Source organism: Rhodnius prolixus, unplaced genomic scaffold (genome assembly GCF_049639745.1).
Source record: "Rhodnius prolixus isolate KJV_2025 unplaced genomic scaffold, Rpr scaffold_1, whole genome shotgun sequence".
Taxonomy (NCBI): domain Eukaryota; kingdom Metazoa; phylum Arthropoda; class Insecta; order Hemiptera; family Reduviidae; genus Rhodnius; species Rhodnius prolixus.
The window spans coordinates 63,129,284-63,155,171 of NW_027411581.1; the positions used below are offsets into that span (position 1 = coordinate 63,129,284).

Sequence of the window (25,888 nt, forward strand, 5' to 3'; positions counted from 1 at the left end):
CCTCGATTCTCTTTAAAAAATTTCTTAAATTTCTGTATGTTTATAGCAATCTTACAGATTAGCGTTTGTGCTTTAAAAGAGAGAGAAAAAAAATTTAAACGGTACCTAGAGTTGGGCGAAATCCTACATCACTCCCAGGGGATGAAACAGTTTACTGGATACCCCAGGGGAATTACTGTAGAGTGAAGTGAAAGCTGTTGGAGATTCTCCCTGGAGAGCCAACCCACACTTTTCGTCCTTTTTTTCTCCCTAAATTTCTGCAAAAAAATCCTTTTAAAAACCCTTTAAAAGGATTCTACAATAGAACTGAACATATTCCCCATCTAACTCATGGTAACTACCCAGACTCTCCGGGAACCTATAATATTAATAAAAACTGAGATTCGGGTAAACTACGTAAATTCACTGAACAGAAAATAGAATATGTCTTAAGTTAATCAATTATTAGACATACAAAAACAAAAAAACGCCTTAACACATTCCCATTTATCTCCCAATGTTCCCAAATGTTTTAAGGATAACTTCTATCAAATCAAATCCAAAACAAAAATCTCCAGGAAATTTCTAGAAAGTGAGGGGAACCGGTAGTCAAGTATACTTTTAATAAACAAGAACAAAAACTACCATAAACCAATCAATTTCAAAACGGTTAGAGGCGAGACCCGCAATGCTAAGATGTATTGTTGGTTTAGTGGGTTCGATTCCCCCGGTATTAGGCCTTGGATTTTATTTAATGGTTAATAAAAGAAATTTATAGTAAAGTATGTTTGCTAGTCGCCTCCGTCCACGACACCTAATTTGGTTGTTGGACGTAAAGCCCGCCTGAAAAAATAGGCAATTACTTTACTTTACCAATTAATTTCATCTCTTTTACCAAAAAAATGTAAGAAACATGACTAAAGAAACTTTTATCAAATAACTGATTTCGATTTTAACATTTTAATATAATTTTACCCAATCTACAAAAGATAATCACCAACATATCTGGATAAAATTCCAGATAGATAACGAGTTTTGGAAGTTCAAAGCGATTTTCATTAACTGCCTCTTTCCATCTATCCCTTTGTGTATAAAGTAACTTCTATTAAAGTACGATAGAGTACAATAAAGTTTAACCAGATGTAACCTTAATTTGTTCGTTTGATTTGATTGGCAGAATCAATAAAATTAGTTCTCACAGCGAATTTATATATAAAACGTGGGATGATGAAATAAAGATTGGCAAGACAATGAGACAATGACAAAGAGTCTTTGAGTCTACGTCTAACAATGAATTTAATCCATTATTATCTAGTTTTCAGTTTTAGAACTTCGTTTTTTTAAATTGTACTGTGTAAGTGCGATGAACTTAAGTTGATACTAAGCTTGACTGTCTTGATTGGTAATCATTTATTGATAACCACCTGTTTTAAGTTGGCTGGGGCCTTCGTCATTGTGGGCTTAATGTGAAAAGTGTCAGTGCTAATTGTCAGATTGAACAGGAACATCAAAATTGGAATCTCTTGTAGAAGAATGTGGGTAAAAGATTAGACGATAGAATTATTATAGAATCGTATTATTGAACCTTTTTATTTTGTTTTCTACAACTTTCAAGTCTTCTTAACAGATAAACAGTTAACTTAACATACTCGTACATATCTACATTTTTTAATTTAAAAATTTTGTGTCCAATGTTAATATCTACCCCACTGGTGGGGTAGCTTTGAACACAATATAAAATAGAAAGAAATAATATTACTTTACTCTGAATCTACCTTCTATCAGTTATTTCTCTCACTACTACATTACTTTCTCTTTTAAACCACTCTGAAATCTAGTCCAAAAATCAAGAATGAGTTCGGGGATGTTGTACCCGAAGTGATCATGGGTTTATGAAGTTTGAACAAAATATTCGGTTTGTTGCGCTTCTTAATGTAGTAGGTTCGGACCACTTTCCCCTTCTCTGCGATAAACAGAAAAAAAGTCACAAACTTGCAGGTCGGTTAGGGCGGCACATTTTAACTGGTGATGTTGAAATGTGCCCCCTCTGCTTCCACAAAAGAAAATGTAATATCCAACACTTTTTTGCAAGCAAATAGACTTTTTGTAAATACTAGATTTAAAAATACGAATTCCAAATGTTAATATGTACTAACAATACTTACACCTTGTCCACTACAATCTTCACCAATACACTTCCAAAATCTGCAACAAAACATTTTACTTCCACCTTACAAAAATATAACCATTCCTCAATTCTGGACTTTACCAAACAATGAAAACGGAAGAGAAACTCTGTCAATTATACAACAGGTCTACCACAACATATGGAGAAAATTACCTATAATAAATTATTTTAAATATTTGGCGAGAGAAATTAAAACTATTCAAAGGTGCCCCTCTCACTTTTTTTTGCCACATTCTGGTGGACGGTGTCAGCTGTCACTTTTTGTACTACGTTAAAAATAAAATTATTTTGTAGTGTTATATGTATTGACAGGAGTTAATTGTAATTATTTGATGGTTCCTCTTAGATCCCTAAAAAGGAGTATTTTTGTTTTTTGTCTTGTTTAAAGTTAACGTTGCATATTTATATTATTTAATTCCAATAATTTTCTAGTTAAAAGATAGGACTCAGGTGATTTTCAAGTGAATGGGATAAATTGACTCGGATCAAAGGTGTATATTGAGATGATTAATTAGTTTAGGAGATTGTATCTAATTAAGGATGGTTGCTAGGATACTGTCTTAGAGAGATTTGGATGGATTCAAAATGAAAACTTTGAAATTAATTTCAAGTTGGGAACATTAAAATGTAATAAATATTTCAAGTTCCCATCTTTTAAAGGGGTTACAGGAAGATGATAATGGCAAACTAGATATGTAAATGACAAAAATACATAAATATTTTATGCGCTTCCATATGTTGGTATTCCAAAGACGAACATACATACATACACTTAACTGATTACAGCTGTTGCGACACCGGAATCACATAACCTTTTTCCTTTTTTTAATTTCCGCCCACAAACAGCATTTCTAAGATTACCTACCACCTTCTTATCTATGTCACTAGTGGGTGTACACCCTCGGGCTCAGAGTAGGTACGGCAGATGCTGGTTATTTCTTACTTTACTGATGTTCCTCCATTTTGTAACTTTCATACCTCCAGGGTAGAGAAATTCATTTTTTTTTTCCTGGATATCTGGATCACACTCACTTCTTCCTCTTCATGCTTTCAGATAAAACGCATCTTATATAAAGAATTTCTTAGTTTACTCTCCTGGAATCTTGAGGATGATCCTTTCTGTAGTTACTCTGCTAAATATCTTACTCCCACCTAAGTTCTTTTTAGAAAATTGTATCCAGGGGGTAATTTCTATTTTTACTTGGTCCTGTGAACGAGGGAAGAATCCGCACCAACTTGGAACTGCTAACTCTTTATGGAAAACAGAATCGTTCAATGTATTAAAAAAAGGAAGATTAAGTTGGTTAGGACATGTGGAGAGGATGGTGGATAACCACATATCCCTAAACGCCTTTTATATGGAAGGCCCCTAGAGGCGTCAGAAGGAAGAGGTAGGCCAAGACTGACTGAGATGGCCTGATGACGTCGAGGGGGATTTCAGGGAAAATGGGTGTGCGAAGGTGGTGATCGGAAGGCTCTTGATGGAGCTCAGAGGAGAGCAGCATTGCTTGAGGAGGCCCTGGTCCTTTTTAGGACTGTAGCGCCGAAGAGGAAGGAAGGAAGTTCAATATGATGGCTTGATGACGTCGAGGGGGATTTGAGGAAGGCGGGTGTGCGAAGGTGGAGATCGGAAGGCTCTTGGATAGAGCTCAGTAGAGAGCCTTGGTTGAGGAGGCCTTGCTTCCTTTCAGGACTGTAGCGCCGAAGAGGAAGGAAGAAATTTCTATTATTACTGCGATTGCTTCCACCTGTTGATATGTTGTCCTGTTACCCCGAATAGAGCTATATTCATGTCTTCTGACGCAAAAATTCTGCTTAGCAAGCCTCTCGGAAAATATTACATGTTCTGAAGTTAGGAATGTTGTTTTTTTAAATAGCATGGTCCTGTTCTTAACACGATATTTCCTATAGATCTTCCAAGGATCTGTGAAATGGTTGTCCAGGATATTAAATGATTTCAGATCAATAAAATTGAGTAAGTTTTATCTGAAATTCTGTTTAACTATATTTTTGTGTAATTCGTCTACTTTGCTAATGAGATAACAAGAGTATTTCGATTTGTAAAGATTTTTTTAATGCTAAACTTGGTAAAGACTAGAATAAATCCCCCTCCCAAAAAACAGACTTCCTGCTAGATAGCCGTAGCAAAAAGAGATTTTGAGCTTAGCAGAGTAGTGAACCAAAGAAGATGGTGGATGTACGAAGTGAACAAAAAATAAAATAAAATATCTCCTCCTTTGCTTCGTTTAAGACAAATTTCAGTCCCTTCCTACACCTCCACATTAAGACTGAGGAAACCTGTAGGTAAGGCGCTGGGTGATCCTGTAGGTAGAGGCGCTGGGTGATGAATAGTTTCCAGGATTACCAGTCTCTTCTACCGCTCTACTCCTTAATGCTACACCAAAGGAATCTGCGCATAAAGATGCTCATAAATCAAAATACAAATTATAAGAAATTTTCATTATATAGTAAAATATTCTGCCTTTTTTTTTAGATGAATCGAAACTCCAATCTAAAACCCATTTTTCAACTCTTTCTGAGTACACTCTGGAACATTTTATGTAAATAATGGTAATAACCTTTTTTTGTGATTGAATAGAGCAATGGGATTGGCAGTAAATTAGCGATAAGTCTTCCTGTGATAATTGTTGCTGGATTATATTATCAGTTGGCTAGATCAGAGTTGGCCAACCCAAATGATATTTTGGCCACAGTGGGAAATTCATTATAAACCTGCTGCTTATAAAATTTTCAAGGCAATGTACTGATTATTATGCCTAAAGTTAGGCGCCACGGTAGCAGAACGGTTAAAGGACTAGACCCGCAAAGCTAAGATGTATTGTTGGTTTAGTGGGTTCGAGTCCCCTGTCTCTAGGCCTTGGATTTTATTTAATTGTTAATATGAGAAATTTACACTAAAGTATGTTAGGCTGTTATAGGCTAGACCCGCAAAGCTAAGATGTATTGTTGGTTTAGTGGGTTCGATTCTCCTTGATCTAGGGCCTTGGATTTTTATTTAATATGAGAAATTTAGTAGTAAAGTATGTTTGCTAGTCGCCTCCTAATTTGGTAGTTGGACGTAAAGCCCGCCTGAAAAAAAATAGGCAATTACTTTACCTTTACTACTTTTACTTTATGCCTAAAGTTTTTTAAGGAAATTTTGATGTACACTAACAAATTTTGCTTCTTATATGCAAATTCCCAAATTGAAGAAAACATTTGAAGGCTGGAACTTTAGTTATTGCTAGAAATCATAGTTTTTTTTAAGTTTAAGAACTTTTCCAAAATATAGACTATTGAATGATGATAGTTCTCTAAAACTATTAAAACTGTTAATTAAAAGTAATAAAGCAGAGAGATGCTACAATTTATTGTGAACATGAAGGAAGTCGTGGAAACCGTTTGGAAGGTACAATAAGAGCCCTTTGCCTGTTTAGGGCCAGGGAATGGGGCCCTTCCCCGTAAAATAATCAAAAAAATTTAAAAGAAATTTGTTTATTCAATTTTTTTTAAATTCCTAAATTTTTTTCCTTTTTCTATTTTAATTTTAGTTTCGCTCCAGGAAATTAGGTGAATATACAGGGAGCACCAGTTTACAGTCTAATGTTTTATGCAAGACACCTGTTACAATATTGAAAAATTCCATACAAATCAAATAACTACATCCTCTGGAGGGGAGAGATACTCCAGTGTGCTAGTCTCATCTTCATATTCAGCCTACTCGATCAACCAAAAAGAAGGAATGAGGTCAACCATTGTGTGCGTGCGTGTGTGTGTGTGTGTGTGCGCGTGCACCACGGGGGCGGCGAAAAGAGGTGAGGCGGAAGTTTGGCATGGTCCCGAACCCCTAGCGGATGTATTAGTAATCTGATCACAGATGGTGGGCTACATTGAATGGAATTAAATATCTTCCATCCTAGATCAGCATACAAATCTAGTCAGCACATGTTTGTTGACCATCCTGTGGGAGTTCGTACCGTTGAAAGGGGATAAAAAGATTTATCGTTTATTCAGCTTGTATTCAGATTTTTATTTATTTTTTTTAATTGTCAGTGTTTATCGCAGAGGTTGTGTAGAACAGCGTTTTCTTTTCTATGCATTTTTAATTTAATTGATTTAACTCTTAATCTTTGTATAAAATATTAATTCCCTATTTATTTTCTGGAGTATTCGCATAGCTACCGCTCATTATATCTATTATGACCCCCCCCCAAACTCCCTGATGAGATCCTGCAACGTCCCAGATGGTGAAACTCTGAACCACGTAGCTAATTTCAAGGAGAAATGAGAGCTAGCAATAGGGGGGTGGTAAATACTCCCTGGAGCCAATTTAATATTCCCCTTTTACCTCCATAAATTTTCTAAAATCTATCAGGAAGTTTCTGGGAAGAAATATTTCCTGAACTGGGTGAAATTCTGATTTTTTAGGGACATTGTATATTTATAGTTTCATAAAAATATATTTATCATGATAGATTACCAGGGTAAAGGAGTGTCTGCCAGTCTATAGAGGGTTAGTCAGGATGATCTTGAAGATCGGGTATGGAAATTTTGGAAACTAGAATTGGATTAATTCAGTAACAAATGGTACATTTGAGGTTGCTATTGAAGAGCACAGTAATAGGGTGTCATTAACTATTCGACGAAGGCATTGGGCCTGAAAGGGTTGAATAGGGTTTTGTACATGAAGGGTTGGTGGAAAACCCTACAATTCTCTTCTGTTATGTCCCATTTCTGTACTGGGGTAGAGTGTGAATTTGTTATCTACTGTGGCAGATTCATGTCCTGAGGAGACATGGTAACGTTTATTCAGTGCTAGTGTAGAGAGAGACTAAGTCACTGTCTAAGTAGGGTCCTTGGGTTTAACGCAGCATCTGTACAAGAATAAATATGTTCCAGATGGAATGTTTGTTAATTTGAAGAGTGATAGCAGCTTGAACAGATTTGGTTTAAGGTAATGTTTTATATTCAAGTTCGTACACCAAGCTTTATTGAGCTGACGGGCTCTTTAGAATTAGAGTTCGAGGGATTGCGGTATCCTCAACATAGATTTAGCATGTGGGGGAGAAGGATTAATACACAATAGATTTAATTTTGTAATTGATTTCATTCTGACTGAATTTCTCGGAGCGTGCTTGGTATTACTTTATTTTGATGTAGCTTCAAAATCTTAAGCTACAATCAACGTATTTTCATGTTTCCACTCTTTCATATTACTCTTTCTCTTATTAAGTAAGAAAGATATCCGGGATTACATTTAGACTATCGACTCAGGAGAAACCTCAAAATCAGACTTGGAATACAAGATATGACAAGACGCTACAAACTATCACAATGTTTACTTAGGAAAATACGCTACAAAACTATCACAATGTTTACTTAGGAAAATACGCTACAAAACTATCACAATGTTTACTAGGAAAATACGCTACAAAACTATCACAATGTTTACTAGGAAAATACGCTACAAAACTATCACAATGTTTACTAGGAAAATACGCTCCAAAACTATCACAATGTTTACTAGGAAAATACGCTACAAAACTATCACAATGTTTACTAGGAAAATACGCTACAAAACTATCACAATGTTTACTAGGAAAATACGCTCCAAAACTATCACAATGTTTACTAGGAAAATACGCTACAAAACTATCACAATGTTTACTAGGAAAATACGCTACAAAACTATCACAATGTTTACTAGGAAAGTACGCTACGAACTATCACAATGTTTACTAGGAAAGTACGCTACGAACTATCACAATGTTTACTAGACAAATACGCTACAAAACTATCACAATGTTTACTAGGAAAATATTAATACTATAGAAACAGATGATTTATTTACTTGACTATTATTCCACCTATCTGGAATTATGGAGCCTGAACTAAGACTTGCTATTCCTGTCGCCAATCAAGTCATCCTAATCTTAAATCCACCTCCTAATTATAGACTCTTATCTTTATAATCTACAACCTTTATATCCCTTTTGTTTTCACTCTGGTTATATCTAGATACAGGAAATTCCACTCCAGCCTTACATCTATATCTATGCCAATCTCTTAGTATCCTCATTATCATCTACCATTCTTCCAAAAAAACTCTCAGCTTCGCCTAAAGACTACAATTAAGCCTAGGGACTACAATTAAGCAAATTTTTAGTTAGGAAGGCATTCCATTGGGGGGGTACTTCGTCAAGTGTTTCAAGTGTGTTATTATTATCTCAGCGATCTATTTTACTTGTTCTTCTTTGTCCAGCTGTAAAGAAATAAACAAAGAAAAACAAGAAAAGCCACGCTTAAAACCCATAAAGTATAATCCTGTTAAGCTTTCTTAGAGAGAGAGAGAGTAGAATAATTTTTTTTAACAACTTTTCTCTCATATTTTTTATAGAGATTTCCAGACCTAAGATATAAATATTGATTTCAGACGGCTGAATGCGAGATATGCAGCAAAGTTTACAGTTCTACCCTGGGCGGACCAGCTGTTCTACGCCCGCGTAAAGCATTGCCATTACATTTAACTGGAGAATGGGTTTCCACAAGATGTGAGGTCAGACCCATGGGTCTTTTCTTAAGAAGACGTTTCAGGGTCTCAGGTCAGTATGTACTTTTTTGTTTTTAATGAAGGTTTCTTTAATTTTTGGTTTTTAAATATTCATGTTTAGTTATTCTTTGATTTTATCCTTAGTTTATTCTATCTGAAACCGATAAGGACCTGAATCTGAAAAACTGAAACCGATTATTATTATTATTATTATTATCATGCAGCAATGAAAGCCGCTAAAGTCACTTCCGCATTGAGCGGGTTGATGGCGAACACAGGAGGACCTATTGCTAGCAGACGACGCTTATTGATGTCTACTGTCAATGCCATCTTGCTGTACGGTAGCGAAATCTGGGCTGATGCACTCAGCAAAGAAAAGTACCGTAAGCGATTGGCTGTGGTGCAAAAAAGGGGTGCACTTAGAATTGCTAGTGCATATAGAACGGTGTCTGAACCGGCGGTTTTAGTGGTGGCTGGAGTGACACCTATAGATCTGCTCGCTCAGGCTAGAAGGTCAATCTACTTGCAGAAGGATGTTCTGGGGAAAAGCGAGGCTAAGGCGCAAGCTAGAGAGTTCGCTAAACGGGCTTGGCGCGAACGATGGCTGGCTGATACTCGGGGTCGATGGACAGCCAGTCCTGCAGCTTGGGCGGATAGGAGACACGGCGAGGTGGACTACTACCTAACCCAGTTCCTAACCGGCCATGGATACTTTTGCTCTTATCTTGGCAAAATGGGTAAATTAGCCATAAAGGATTGTATTTTCGGGGGCTCAGCTAACGATGATGCGTATCATACGTTCTTCGAGTGTGAAAGATGGGCGGAGGAAAGAGCGAGATTGCAGGAAAGGACTAGTCCGCTCAGACCTATGGGAGGAAGTTTCGTACTTTGTTAGGTCTGTGCTAAGAAGTAAGAAGAGGGAGCTAGACCGTCGATAGGATCTACGGCCCAGACAATTAGACAAATCTAAGATGCATTTCATACGAGGCACCACCCTGAAGTAATGAATATGGCGGTTCCGGGGTGGACGTCATGCCTGAAGAGGAGGGGGTTTTTTAGTGGGTAGAACCCCACACACCCAGACTTCATCTGGAAGGTGCCTGTGGCATTTTTCCCCCTCGGAAAAAAAAAAAATTATTATTATTATTATTATTTAAACCCAGATTTCCACTTTAAAACAATTTTGCAATTTGGCAAAACTAATGTTTTGTTAAAAAATGAAACTTGGTATCTTAAAGTGGTGGTTGTGAGTAATTCGCCAAGTGTTTATGAATTGGGCGCGACAAAAGATTAAGTTTTGTTTTGTTCCCCGAGGAAGTTGTAAGGAAAAGGGAAACACCAACAACGTTTGTGTGTGAACTTCATGATTGTCATTGTGAGAAACTTGAAATCTCCAAGACTAAACCTCCGTCATCTCCAAGATAAACCAACACTAACTACCACCTACCCGCTTTGTCCACATCTAGTTTCATTTTGTTTTCCTCCAGGGAGAAAACAAAGAATTATTTCCTATCCCTTCACTTCATACAAAAAGGCCTTTTGAGCTAAGCATTGAAATATATTTGTGTTTATCTAGCCAGGATAAACTGTACACTGTTGTTATCCTTGTTTGCTGTAATCTGGCTGACCAACTTCTAAGAGGAGAAGTAGACTGGCCACTTTGTCAAGGATATGCCAGTTTAACAGCACGAACAATCCTAACATCCTTAACATCCTGTAATCAAACCAATGATCCCGAATGCTTCAGTATGTTGGACAATGAGAAACAATGATTTTCTCAAGTTGGATAGATTTAACTAAAATTATGGAGCCAGTAGCTATGGTGATGTCCTAAAGGCAAAGAACTGACCGAGGACGGGAAATTCCCTTTACTGTATAATACTGTGACTTCTATAAAAACAAGCAGATTACAGTTTTGGGCCGATCACATGGACGAAAGTGATGGAAATCCTTGCTCTTTGGAAGTCCTTACTTGCACAAATGATTCTTAGCGACTCTTTTGACGAACAAGAAGAAGAAGAGCACGATTCTTGACTGTGTTTACAACCGTGCTATTAGTCCCTATTGTAGGTATTCTTTAGATAGATAGATAGATAATCTTTATTACAAGTATGTACAGTGTGTACAATAAATGAAGTACCAATGAACAATACATGACGACCTTCATAACAATAGTATGGGGAAAGCTTGATGTGTGAAGGATACAGAATGCAGAGAAAAAGGAGAGGAAAAACCTGCAGCTATTGTAGAAAGTTAGAGAAGTATGTGTTTTAGTGTTTTGTGTTGGTAGGGGATAGAAGGATCTGTAGGAAGCTATGTCTCGAGGAGTGAATCAATGGCTACGTCTTTTATGTCTTCAGGGATCAGTAGAAGACTATGTTGCGGCAGGTGTTCCTTTGCAGTAGCAGGATCCTTTGGTTTCTTTGCAGTAGAAGGATCCTTTGGTTCCTTTGCAGTAGCAGGATCCTTTGGTTTCTTTGCAGTAGAAGGATCCTTTGGTTCCTTTGCAGTAGAAGGATCCTTTAGTTTCTTTGCAGTAGAAGGGTTCTTTGGTTCCTTTGCAGTAGAAGGATCCTGTTTGGTTTCCTCTCTCTCTTTGCATCCTCAATTTTAAGGCCATTTTTCCTTTAAAAAATCTTTCTCTCCCAAGCTCTATGCAAACTTCTACCGTCCTGGTACAAAATATGGGTTCAGCAATGGTTCATACTTCAATAATCATGTCTCTCATCCATACTTCTGGACAAACAACAACTTCATGTTTACAGTTTGCGTGTAATTGGGTCCTTAGGCTTCAAAACTAGGCACAACGCAAAGTAGCTTAAACTTTCCATTTTTTGAATATCTCTTTGAAACTTTTAACATTAGCTGGAAGTACTTAAAACAGATGTTTTTAATATTTCTATGCCACAAGTCTAAGAATAGATTTATTAATAATGTAACCTAATTGAGACCAATTAAGTTTTCAGAATACATTTTTTCACAGAATCAATATAATGGTAAAATATTGATAGCTAAAATAATTAAGCTCATTACTTCAAGCCATTTAAAAATGAGTTAAAAGTTTTCATTACAAAGAAAATTCTAATTAAAAAAAAAAAATTGAAATGAAAAACCTTCAATTAAAAAGAAAACATTTATGAAAAGGTGATTACTTGAATGTGAAAAGAGTCGAATGAAAAACTATGTAAGGCCACGGCAGAACCATCGTACTACCCACCATTTTAATAACTTGGCTTCCTTTAATTGGATTGTTGAATTTTTTGCTCCTTCCTCAACATGAAAATATTATCTTATTCATGAGAACTTAAGTTACTTAGAGGAAAATTGTAAAGGGAAAAAATTTTTAATTTCCTTGGTATGTATTTAATGATAACAGCCAGCAACAGTCATTGATTTTGAGCTCTAAGTATCTAGGAAATTAATTTTAAAGCGTAAAAAAGAAAAGGAAGTTCCTGTAAAAATTCATGTAAATTATTTTACGAATGCCGGAAATGGAGGAGGAGACAAAAGTTATCAAGCACACTCTGAATATTCTCCATAGCGTTCGGGATGATTTAATAAGCTGCGGTGGGAATTTTGTCGTAATCTCTAAGGATGTGCAAAGTCCTGCTCAATTCCTAGTGCTAAGACTTAACAGGCTTTATTAGCCTTCGAACTGAAGTCCATCATCGGACAATGAGAACTTGTATCAGACTCCTAGAAGGAGACTAATTTCCATTGCTTGACTTAGAAACTCTAAATTTGTAAAAAAAACTTAACGTCAAATTGTTGTTGAATTTTTTGTTTGCTTTTTCATCTCTGATCGGTTTCGAATTTTCGTCCATCATCAGAGTTAGATTAATCAGTTTGTTGAAGAGATTTCGACTTCACATATGTTTTCACATTCAGGTTCGAATCCAGCTGCTATGATAACCTCATAGATTTTTCTCTTCCAAGGAGTTTCTTTTTCTTGTACAGCTCAGTGTCCGGTGACGGACAATGGTTGTCTGCAACGACAGAACACTGTCTAAAGGCCGGCATTGCACCGGAAAAAAGCTATGGGCACCAGTGACTTCTGATCTTGATGTGCCTTAAATAAGGATCAAAAAAACATTTCGCTACCTTTGCCCCCAAAAAAATATATAGCTCAAAAAGTCGAAAATACCACTCAAAAGAATATAGATATCTCAGAATAACAAAAAAAAAAAAAATTATTAGCACATTTATTTTTTTTGATCTGTAAAAACTATTTATGCATTAATATTATTCAAAAAATAGTGTGCTAGATCTAAGCTCCGTTTGTAGAATAACTAGATTCTAACATCTTTTTTTATTTGTGCACAGTCATGTAAGACATTTGCAATTCTAATGCAAGACTATGCATGTGGCATATAATATGTGCATTCTTTTCCACTCTGTATAAACAAACTCCCAGGGTAAATGCTGCATTAGCATTTCGCTTAATATTGTCCCATATTAAGATTTCTTAGAAGAAATATTTGATTAAGTAATTAATGATTTTTTTAGATGGTTGTAAGTTTCTAACAGTTAAGTCAATTTTAGAAATTTTACTATACTAACTTAAACCTGATTTCCCGTCTATGGGTTTCCGTCAGGGTCACCAGCTGTCTCCAAAACGCTGTACTTCATTAGTAACCATCGCCTCGACATCTGCTTGACGATTTCATCCTCCCGTCTCTGTACCACTCGAATGGTTCCTTTTCCTTTGGTCATCTGTGCAGGTGTACATACCACTTATAAGCTTTCTCTTCTTCAATTTTTCTGTTATTGTTGTTCTGAAATCCCATTTTCCCTCATTCCTTACTCCTATCGCTTCTGGTCTTCTGAATACTCCAATAATCCATTTCCACTACTTTCACTCTGTCACAAAACCGTCCGAGTTTTCTATCCTATATGTGGAAATCCCATCCACGGTATGAATAGGAAATCCTGTCCTATTCATTGGAAATTACTCCTTAATCCACAGCTCTGGATGCAGCATTCTCACATCTTTCCGGGGCCAAGCTGATTCCTCAGCGCATCCTTCCACTTCTGACCAGGATATTTACAATGACTCTTTTACTTTCACATTTCTTTTCGTGTCCCACACATACAAGATCATCTTCTCCATTTTCTCGCTGCAGTCTCAATTTTCTCAATTAACCAGGCTGCATAGATTTCCTTAAATTTGCTCATCATCAGCTCGAGATCCTCTTTATCCTGGGGGAGCCACTGCCATCTGAATACGACTATAAGCAATATATTTTTACTCAAAAATTTCATGTTTAGCGGATGATATTGAATAACTGAGATGCGAGTTTACACTAAGCCGTTTCTATGGTGACTATATTCAATTACATTGTTGTCTGTTTGATCGTTCGTCTGTTACTTTTTTTATTTGTTCAGTCATTCACAGTTTTAATACAAACAATTCCTATAAAAATCAAATTAAAATTTGACTCGTTTGTTTGTCTGTTCGTTCGTTTTTTTTTGCCAAAAAAACAAATAAAAGTTATTTTTTGTGCTCCATTAATTTATTAAAGATTCTTGTATGAAATTGAAAAAATCAATAAGTCGATCCAAGGCGTATTTCAGTATTTACGTCGGACCCTAAAAATCATTTACAAACATTTTAATGTGCTATTAAAGAAAGCATTGCGATCAAGCTGTATCCGGAAATATTGATTCCGCAACAAGTGATTTTTAGAAAATTATGTGCGTGAGCAAAATATTTCAAAAAGATAAATGGCAGGAAGCTGAAACGTTATATTTTAATATTTTAACGTTCGACTTCCGGTAGCAGACTAATCTAAATCGATTTCTGGCGCTCATTGAGATAATTATAATGGTTTTTAACTTTTTTTCTTTATGCAGAAATAAAACGAATGCTAAATTGTAATAAATTTGTATTGAACAAAAAAGGATCCCCTCATAATAACAAAAACCAATCTCTGTTAACAGGTAGATCATGGCACGCAGAATTCCGTTTCTTCTCCGATCCTACCTGTGTCACACCCTCACTGTTGGCGGCTGCTGAAGGCAAGTACGCTCTAGCCGAGAAATCAACTGGCCGTGTACCAGGGGCGGTAGATTTCAATTTTGATCTAGAAAGAGCATTTCTCACTTTATTTGAAAAAGGACTCGTGGAAAGTCTGCAGAATGATGGAAACTGTGGTCCGCCAGGCGTTTGGCAGGTTGGTGATTTGATTATTTTATTAGTACATGTAGGGTTCATTATTTATTTTTTTTATTGCTTCTAATTTTATTATATTTGTGCACCAAATATAGGTGTGTGTATAAGGCGCCACGGTAGCCGAGAGGTGGTAAGCTAGACCCGCAACGCTAAGATGTATTGTTGTTTTAGTGGGTTCAATTTCCCTAGTCTAAGCCTTGGATTTTATTTAATGTTTAATATGAGAAATTTATAGTAAAGTAAGTTAGGCGGTTATAGGCTAGACCCGCAATGCTAAGATGTATTGTTGGTTTAGTGGATTCGATTCTCATTCTCTAGGCCTTGGATTTTATTTAATGGTTAATATGAGGACTTTATAGGTATATGTTTGTTAGTTGCCTCCGTCCACGACACCTAATTGGTAGTTGGACGTAAAGACCGCCTGAAAAAATATAGGTGTCTATATTCCTTGCTTTCCTTTAGTTTACCTCGTAGAAAATATTTTTTTTTTTTTTTTTTTTTTTTTTTGATTCATTGATTTCTTTTTTGGGTTGATTCATTGTTAATTTCTGGATTACGTATTTCAAACTGAGCTTTTGAACTGCCTTATTAATTTCGAAAACTAACAAAATCCCTACCATTTTCTTAAAAAAACCATTTTGAGGGGAACTCAAAGCGGGTATTTCTGTCGAAAACTCGATTTCAAAAATTTGGTAAGATCGTAATACTTGTCCTCCAACTTGTTGTAACATGAATGCTTGTCCTCAACTTGTTATAACATGTAATAACAAAAAAAAAAAAAAAAAATTTATGAACAAAGACATTACATTCAAGTAGGTCAATAAATGGAACTTTTCTTTATAATACAGAAAAGTAATAAGAAAAACTACCCGCACCTTTTTTCCAACTTTAAAAAGGCAACTTTTCCCGATATTATCTGGTGAACAATCATTCACCCAGGGGTGTAGAAGAGTTTGCTGTTATCGTTTCGTCGATAGAAGTATTATTGAAGCGATCGTTTTGTGATGGGCATTTTATGTGGGTGTGTGTGTGTGTGTGTGTGTGTGTCATACTCTTTTATTACCCAGAACAAGCAAGTCTAGAACCATATCCGCCGCCTCCGCCATCGCCTCCACACACCCCTGGCCGCACTAAATCGTTCAACTTAAGCCCCCATAATTCTCTCAGCCTCACTCAGCCACCAGCGCTGCTGCCGCTCTCTCTCAGCGGTGTAGCTATCGACTATCAATCTTAAAATCGACTGAGAGTACCAGCAGCCTCGTAGTCTGGGTATCCTCTAGCAATCTGTTAAATGACACTTCCGCTGTAATGTCTAAACCATTCCCATAAGTATCTATTTTACTGTTTAAATCGATTGATAATATTCTTCAAGAGAATTTAGTCATTAATAATAAATACTCGTAGTATGAATAAAGATTTATCTTCTATCTGACCTTTCATTAGTCAATCCATTTCTGGATTATTTATTCCATAATAAGTTATTTATTCCAGAGCACTGGACGGCAACGTTTCTTACAAGAGTCATTTTTCAACTTTTTTTTCGCCCAGACGATGCTGGCTGTATGGTGAAAGCCATGGCCAAAAAAACGCAACAAAAAACTTTTTCACAAAAAATGTTTTCTGGTGGGTCACATCACTTCTATTTTAGATTACGTATTATCTCAGAGTACAGAAAATAAAAATAAAAAAATTACCGATGGGATAATCTAATATACCTGACTATAGATAATTACAAATTTATTATCATCAAATTCTATGTTAAGTTATAACTTAATAGAAATCATAAAATGTTAGCACAAAATTACATGTTTAAACGTGTATTCGTTGCGTAATAGTAATAATAATAATAATAGGGCCACGATAGCCGAGCGGTTATAGGCTAGACCCGCAATGCTAAGATGTATTGTTGGTTTAGTGGGTTCGATTCCCCCGGTATAGGGCCTTGAAATTTATTTAATGGTTAATATGAGAAATTTACAGTAAAGTATGTTTGCTAGTCGCCTCCGTCCACGACATCTAATTGGTAGTTGGACGTAAAGAGGTGGTATTGTAATCGTGCTGATTACAGACTTTCGTGTTTCTAAGTGGAAGTATCCGATTTGAGGTCTCCTGAGTCAGCAAAAAAAAAAATAAATAAATAAATAAATGGTTTTTACATAACCGCCTGAATAATAATAATAATAATAATAATAATAGTAAAATAATAATAATAATAGTAAAATAATAATAATAATAATAGTAAAATAATAATAATAATAATAATAGTGAAATAATAATAATAATAATAATAATAATAGTAAAATATTAATAATAATAGTAAAATAATAATAATAATAATAGTAAAATAATAATAATAATAATAGTGAAATAATAATAATAATAATAATAGTAAAATAATAATAATAATAATAGTAAAATAATAATAATAATAATAATAGTAAAATAATTTTCTCTTCCTAGGAGCTTCTTACAGCTCACTGTCCGGTGATGGACAGTGTTGTCTGTAACGAGAGAACACTGTCCGGAGGCCGGCAGTGCACTGGAAAAAGCTCCGGGCGCTAATGACCTCAGCTGTTGATGCGCCAAAAAAAAAAATAAATAAATAAAAAATAATAATAATAATAATTTAATCACATTTTGCAACAAATCTAAATACGTTGGAAAGAATAACTACCGCTCGTCGTAGTTAAGGATTGTTTTCTGGGTCACCAAAATTTTCCCAGTGGGTCACTAGGTGACCCGCCGCGAGTCAAAAAGTTTACCAACCGCTGGTCTAGACTAAACAAGATTAATAACTAAAACATCGATAATAAATAGGTAAAAAGTTTATTTTTAAGCTTAATGATTACTTCTCGTACACTCACCTACACTAAGAGGTGGTATTGTAATCGTGCTGATTACAGACTTTCGTGTTTCTAAGTGGAAGTATCCGATTTGAGGTCTGCTGAGTCAGCAAAAAAATAAATAAATAAATAAATAAATGGTTTTTACATAATTTTCTGTCTGTCTGTCATAAAAAATTTTAGAAAATTCAAACAGGAAATACCAATTTACTGAAAATCAATTTCTCAGTTTTTGGTAGATTTTCCTCACAGATATAGTACGAACGATATTCTTGGTGAATATAAAGATCTATAAATTTTTTTTTCCCCTTTTTGGGAAACATTTTCTCATGAAAAATCGATCAGAAGTGCCACTTTTAGGCGTTTTCCTAAATGGCTTATTTGTTTAGTTCACTTAAAATCGTCTGTCTGGAAGGGCCCCACTTTATGGAAAAGATTTTTCCGTATTTTGATAGTGACAGCGATACCAACATTTAATTAAACGTATAACTTATGTTTAAAACATGTGTTACCAAAAATTTGATTTGTTTTTTGAGAGAGGGTGATTGTTAGGATATCCTGTAAGGTACCATTTTTCTGTAAATGTCCTCCTTACATCTTGTGTACGGCGAAATGTGAAATTAAGCAGAAAATATAAATAAATATATTATTTAATAAAATAAGCTCACGTTAATTGATGTTGTATGTTTAATTAGTAAATGAGAAAAGCTCAATGCGAGAGCTTTGCATATTTTTAATGCAATGTTTTACTCTAATCCGATATTCAGTGAATGGTTATTTATTTTTTTGCCAACACTCCAAAGGATTATACGATTAAAGTTAACTAAGCCAGGATTATGCAGCTTATGCACTTTATACATGTTCTAACATGAATGTTTTATTAATAATCGCTTTATTCCATTTATTGGTAGTGCCATAAATCTTATTGTTATTTATAGGTTGGCGTAGCCAGAGATTTAACGCCAGCTGGTGGATGTCCAGCGCTTGGCATAGTTGTGCCCACCACGGAATACGAACTGGTGAGATTAGAGCCGGATCAATATGGTAATGTATTATTATTATTAGGCCAATCTGAAGAAAGGAAAGTTGGTCTAAAAGAAAGGCCTACATCTTTCCAGCCGCCATTATTGCAATGTGCTTCTCCTGAGTTTCCATTGACCCATTTTCTAAACAGTTATAACAATGGGGTAACTTCACATATAAGGTTTCCACTGATCGTTGCTATATTGCTCAACCTATGCCTAATGTAAATATTAAATAATATGTGTATAATAAATTAAATTGTGTACTGTAAATTTATTGTATATTACGTTTTGTATTAATTAATTTTATTTAATGGCTTCTTATTAATTTAAACATATTAAATATGATTGTTTAATTTTCCCAAATAATTCACTTTTAACACACAGATTGTCAAACATTATTTTAAAAAATATCTTTTAAAATTAATTGAGCTATTTTTCAATAATACGATACTCGTAATTATTTCGTAAATGTCTCATTGAAATGTTCCCAATTTTTTATATTTAGTTTCAATTAATAGTAGCAAGGCGCCACGATAGCCGAGCGGTTAAGAGACTAGACCCACAATGCTCAGATGTATTGCTGGTTTAGTGGGTTCGATTCCCCCGGTCTCTAGGCTTTGGATTTTTATTGAATACTTAATTTGAGAACTCTGAGAGTAAACTATGTTTGCTGGTCGCCTTCTCCAATATCTAATTTGGTAGTTGGACGTAAAGTTCTGCCTGAAAAAAGTTTAAGTTTACTAGCGCATGTCAGAATGGGAGTTTCAATATAATATCTCAAAAATTAGTGCAGTTTGATCTGTGGTAGACATTTAAGGTATTGGCTAAGTTTCGTCAAGACTAGTTTCTGGAGTTTGGCTTCATGGATGTTCCTTAGGGTTTGCACTTCAAAATATCAATTCATTTTTGTGAAATCCGGCTAATCGGGGATCTGCTCTTGCTGGGCTTCACTGCCGCGTGTCCCTTCAGAATACTGTAACAAAATAGCGAGTTATTATAACAAAAACAACTTATTACTAGAACAAACAGCGATAATTAAAAAAGTTAAACTTCCAAGTATGAGGAAAATCTATTAACTAGACTTCCAATAATTTTCCAGGAACAGATCGTGTGGAATTTCCTCAGTGGGAAAAGCTGCACCGATTTTTTCCCTTCGAAGAGAGACCTCTTGAGCAATCTGAGAGCACAGCCTTCTCTTTGGCCCGAGAAGGTAGAGAAAGTCGCTAGCTACCTGCCAATGCTTTGACACTTCATTAAAAACTTAGTAACTTTACTACAATCTTCCACCACTGCAGTTACGCGGACTTCACTTTTATGTTAGTTAATAAACCTTCAAGAACATAAGCAGCTTCTTACTTCTAAAGTCCACATAAGATAGTTTCCATCTGCTTTTATGAAGAAACTTGAAAAAAAAAAAATAAAGTTTTTACCCCAGTCTGTAGTTTTTCTTTTTTTAAAAAAAACTTTTCATACTAATTTTATATTTTCTTGGCTTAATAGAAACAACTATATCATATTTTTAACAACAATAACTTCCTAAAGCCCTTCTTAAAATATTTTAAACCCTAAAAAAAAACCCTTCTGCTAACTCCAAAAAAAAAATTAAGCCAAATAAAAGTGAAGTGTTACTTCACTTGCAGATGAAACTGGGTATTTAACGAACAACTCTCTACCCAACGCACACATACACATTGTTACTCGTTAAGCTTGGAATCCCTAAGGGCATCGAAGGGAAGTAGCCTCTTAGTGATTAGGACCAATCAGTACAATATTGTGTCTATTTGTCATCGTATTTACTTTTAATTAATAGAAATTGTATTTCGTTCCAGAAAATAAGCGAGAAAAAAGGTACGAACTCTATTAGAAAATGTTAAATTAGCTCAGGGAATTTGAGGACACCCAGGTGGTTAACTTTTTGTTGAGCAAAAAGAGTAAAACGCCTGTTTTTTTTATCAATCCTTTTAACCCCATCCCTAGTTCATGATAATGCAATTTATCGCTACATTGCTCCTCAAAAAAATGTTGTAACATAATTAAGTTTAATTTAATAGTCAACTTTGATGTTATTCAGTAACATTTTATCCTGGGCCTTCTTGATTCCTGCTTAATTGAATGCTGAGATAAGCTCTGGAGATTAATAATAAGTGGCTCTCTAAAACTTCTCTAAGTCTCAACTCTCATCCAATCAAAGCCAATGCTTCTACCTTTAAAATGGCAATTTAGGTATGAAGTGGTAGATAATATTGTTAAAATCTATCAATCGTAGTATCGCATAGGATGAAAAATAAATGCCAGTTTCAGTCATTATAAACCTAATTATGCCGGAGCTTTCGACCTAGGGTGACTAGGTCACATCTACAGGGCTGTGGAACATATTTACGGTGTGTTAACCAATTAATTATATTACAATGAATATGGGATAATGTAACGAAAATTTACAAAAATATTTACGTAATTTACAGTGTACTGTTTTTACATCATTAGAGGGTTGGGTATGTCTTCTGTTTTGTCTGTTCATGGGACTGAGTGTGATCGGTCTGTGTGTGATATGTGTTTGGTTGTAAAGAAGTCAGTGTTGCCAATTGCCAAGTATTTTGTAGTAAGTTGGGCGTATATGTTGTTTAAATTGTTAGTGTCAGTTTTGAAATTCACACTGTTTTCTGTCTTTAAAGAACAACAAACTTAGAAACACAAAACGACACCAACCTATCCAGAGAACCAAAAAAAAATATGTCTCACTACTGCATTTACAACCACTCACAAACAAATTAAAAAACATTACTACAGAACTCGACAAATACAATATTCACTACAAAAAATACACCAATAACTCAAAAAGACGAATTTTTTTTCGAATCTAAAAGACTGGACTAAAAAAAAGACAAACAATCAAACCTTAGTATATAAGAAATTGAATGTAAAGACTGTCAAAAAAAAAAAAAAAAAAAAAAAAAAATATATATATACAGGCAAAACTTCACAGTATTTAAAAAAAAGAAGACTGTACCAACACTCTTACGACACAAAACTAAAAAAGAACACCATAGCTTCCGCTGACGTCAATGGCACCTAATTTAGTTAATTGGACGCTAAGCCCAGCTTTGCAAAAATAGCCGATTACTCTACTCATGGAATGTTATAAAAAAAAAGTTGGGAAACGTTACTCATTTAAAGGCAAGCCCAGTAGCACTGGATTTAGACACCACTGGGTCCATCATCCTGCAGCACTATTCATGGTCATGTACAGCATTCAAGGAGAGTGCATAGCTATTTTTAAACTTTTTTCTACAATGTATACTTATTCATATTATCAGCAAAATGGCGCCAGACAAACAGATCTCTTTAAAAAGTAAATTCTGTATCACCCTGCCACTATAATTTGGCGCGATATTTTTATTTTAATTTAACAACATTTAATTATTTTTGAAAATAACTTAATATCTTATAAGTTTCAATTAAAATAATCCGCTACAATAATAATGTAAATAAATTAACTCGCTCATAAATTTGTAAATATACTAGGTAATATGTAAGATACATAAGTTTTTCTTGGTAAATTTATAAATAGCCTAAATTTATTAATAAATAATCAATATAAAATTTTCCTATTAATATATTTTAAACGAACAATTTCTTGAAGATTTTATGTAAAACAAATACAGAGAATTAATAAAAACAAATGTTTAATAAATTAATAATATTTATACATTATTAAAGATTATAAATGTTGGAATTTTTAAATGTTTTATTACATCATAAAAAGAGAAATTATTTTTTAAAATTAAGTATTCAGTACTTGCTAAGTTGTGCACACATAAGTTCCATTTTTGTATGTGTACATAAATTGTAACCCTATTTTTTTTGTTTTAATTAGATTTTAAACATAATATTAATTAATTTTGTTGAACATTATAATCACTTAATGTTTATTTTTCTGAAATCATATAGTAAATGTGATGAAAGTGATACATTTTATCACTTGTGATAGAAAATTGAAGGTAGCCATTACTTTTAAACACAAGTAAGGGTTCAAACACTTTATTTAATTCTCTTAAATGGTCTTATAATATTTAGTTTTATGAATGAATCATTGTTTACAGTTTCAACAGGTCCAGTTTGAGGGCTATCCAGGTAGCCCAGGTTTTAATTTGGTGTAAATACACACATGTTGAAAGTTGAGTTGCCTAAAAATTTCTCGTAACTAAAGGGAGATCTTTCCCCCCATAGTAGGTCTTCCAGATATAACTGGTATACGTACAGTGCCGAACAAAAGTCTGCATACACTCTGAAAATTTGTCTTTTATCTCAGTCGAAAAGCTTAGACGGATGGCCCACTTCTCGGCTTACTTTCAAAATTTTTTTTGTTTTTTTTTTATAATTATCACAGTCTGGACATTCGCGTGGCTTCTTTGAATAATGTTTGCAATGTTACGATATGAAAATCCTTGATTATTTAATTTAACTATTAATCTGCGTGCTGACACAGGGATTTCCTTTCTTTGGTGAACCATTTTAAATAATAATAAATTCTTAACTAACTGAGATCCGCCTATATTCACGTTACAACTATAACTAATAAATTTGTAAATATTAAGATTTACCCTAACTAGTAAGTATTACAATAATATTGAATTTATGAATTCTGTATGTGGACTTTTGTTCAGGCATGAACTCCGATCTTTTTATTTATATGCAATGGGAGATGGCAGAGGTCTTTTCATCTCTCATATATATAGTCGTATTTAGTAACACATTTTTTACTCTAATAATTCTTTATTTTGAAAATTCCCGAAATATTGTGGTGTATGTAGACTTTTGTTCGGCACTGTAAAGCCTGTTTGTAAAACTGTTTGGATAAAGAAATCATGCAAAACGTATTTGTAAACCTCCAAAATTCAACCTTCTATATCTCTGTCACTATTATCACTAAAACGATGCAATTTGTACCAGTTATAGAGCTAACGTTTCTCTACAATTGGGTAAAGAAATCATTGAATTGTGAAGAACAGAAAGAGAGAAATAGAGGTTTGAAATTTGAACGTATTTGCAAACCTCCAAATTTTTACCTTCTATATCTCTGTCACTATTATCACTAAAACGTTGCTATTAATATCAGATATAGATCTAACTTTTCTCTATAATTGAGTAATGATATCATTATAATCTGATCAATAGACAGAGAGATATAGAGGTTTGAAATTTAACGTATTTGCAAACAACCAAAATTTAAACCTTCTATATCTCTGTCACTATTATCACTAAAACGTTGCTATTAATATCAGATATAGAGCTAACTTTTCTCTATAATTGAGTAAAAATATCATTATAATCTGATCAATAGAAAGAGAGATATAGAGGTTTGAAATTTAACGTATTTGCAAACCACCAAAATTTAAACCTTCTATATCTCTGTCACCATTATCACTAAAACATTGCTATTAATATCACTTATAGAGCTAACTTTTCTCTACAATTGGGTAAAGAAATCATTGAATTGTGAAGAACAGAAAGAGAGAAATAGAGGTTTGAAATTTGAACGTATTTGCAAACCACCAAAATTTAAACCTTCTATATCTCTGTCACCATTATCACTAAAACATTGCTATTAATATCACTTATAGAGCTAACTTTTCTCTACAGTTGGGTAAAGAAATCATTGAATTGTGAAGAACAGAAAGAGAGAAATAGAGGTTTGAAATTTGAACGTATTTGCAAACCTCCAAATTTTTACCTTCTATATCTCTGTCACTATTATCACTAAAACGTTGCTATTAATATCAGATATAGATCTAACTTTTCTCTATAATTGAGTAAAAATATCATTATAATCTGATCAATAGAAAGAGAGATATAGAGGTTTGAAATTTAACGTATTTGCAAACCACCAAAATTAAACCTTCTATATCTCTGTCACTATTATTATTAAAACGATGCAATTTATACCAGTTATAGAGCTAACTTTTCTCTACAATTGGGTAATAAAATCATTGAATTCTGAAGAACAAAGAAAGATATAGAGGTTTTGAAATTTGAACGTATTTGCAAACCTCCAAATTTTAACCTTCTATATCTCTGTCACTATTATTATTAAAACGATGTAATTTATGCCAGTTATAGAGCTTTTTCTTTTACCTGTGAGAGAAGGTTTGTCACAAGATGCAAATACGTCTGAAAAGCGATAAAATTTTGTGTATTGTTGAACTATGAGAATTCTAGCCCCGTACACTAAAACCCAAAAATTTGTTGCGTCAAATCAAACTACCCACCTCTGCAGCCATTCTATGAATGGCTCTGGTCAGTACTGGAATGTAGTTAGGTTTGGATTGCTGATTCTTCAAAATAAAAATCAGCCTGAAAAAAAAGAAGAAGAAGCTCTACGCACAACTTAAGATGCTTCCAAGCTATTTCTTCCCGTAAACCAAAAATCAGCAGCAGCTTAAAACCTAATCAAAATACATAGTCTAAACTTTTTGGGGCACTTCCTTTCATTTTCAGATTAACATAGTAAATGACAAAGCAAATAAAACAAAGCGGAAAAATACGTGTTACCCAAATTATTTGTATTTAAAATACATTCATTGAAATAAATTTTTATGTATTATTTAGTGTAAATCTCTTATATATATCCTCTTTCAATAAATAATAAATCAGGTACAAAAAATCTACCAATAATGTAAGCCTACAGTTTCCACGTGAAATGATACATATGGGGACTCACGCACGCACAGAAATTTTAACCCATAATTTTATTTTAGAACTGAGTTCAGAGTGAATAAAAAATGTATGCAATAGATATGGATTTATGTATTCATTTATTTTTTAACTGTTTTTCATTAAAAATAGTTATATGTTTGAATAATAAATATTTATTTTGAAAGACACATATCAAAGAAAAATTTTTTTTTTTGTATATAAAATGTAAATACTTTTGGAATTATTTTTGGTTTTAAGTTTTTTTATCGAGTATTGGGCCAATTTCCCATATTTATTTGGGAAAATACTATGCCAACTCGACTTTGGATAATACCCCAGTGATGCTGTATATAGTATCTTATAAGCGGTTAAGTTTTCTCATATAAAAGTTTAAAAAAAAAAATGAAAAAACATCTTTATGCGAGAATCCTAGTTTTT

The 25,888-nt window shown here is 34.1% G+C and overlaps 1 protein-coding gene across 3 annotated transcripts in view; it reads left to right on the forward strand.

Annotated features, from left to right (window-relative positions):
* LOC141446080 (protein APCDD1-like) overlaps positions 1-25,603 on the forward strand; it is a 460,040-nt gene extending 434,437 nt beyond the window's left edge. For all 3 annotated transcript variants that reach the window (XM_074112483.1, XM_074112482.1, XM_074112484.1), the window contains 3 exons: positions 8,601-8,769; positions 14,658-14,890; positions 18,671-25,603. In XM_074112483.1, the coding sequence (XP_073968584.1) occupies positions 8,601-8,769; positions 14,658-14,890; positions 18,671-18,982 (714 nt within the window). In that variant the 3' untranslated portion in view covers positions 18,983-25,603. The remainder of the gene's footprint in view (positions 1-8,600; positions 8,770-14,657; positions 14,891-18,670) is intronic.
* The last annotated feature ends 285 nt before the right edge of the window (positions 25,604-25,888 follow it).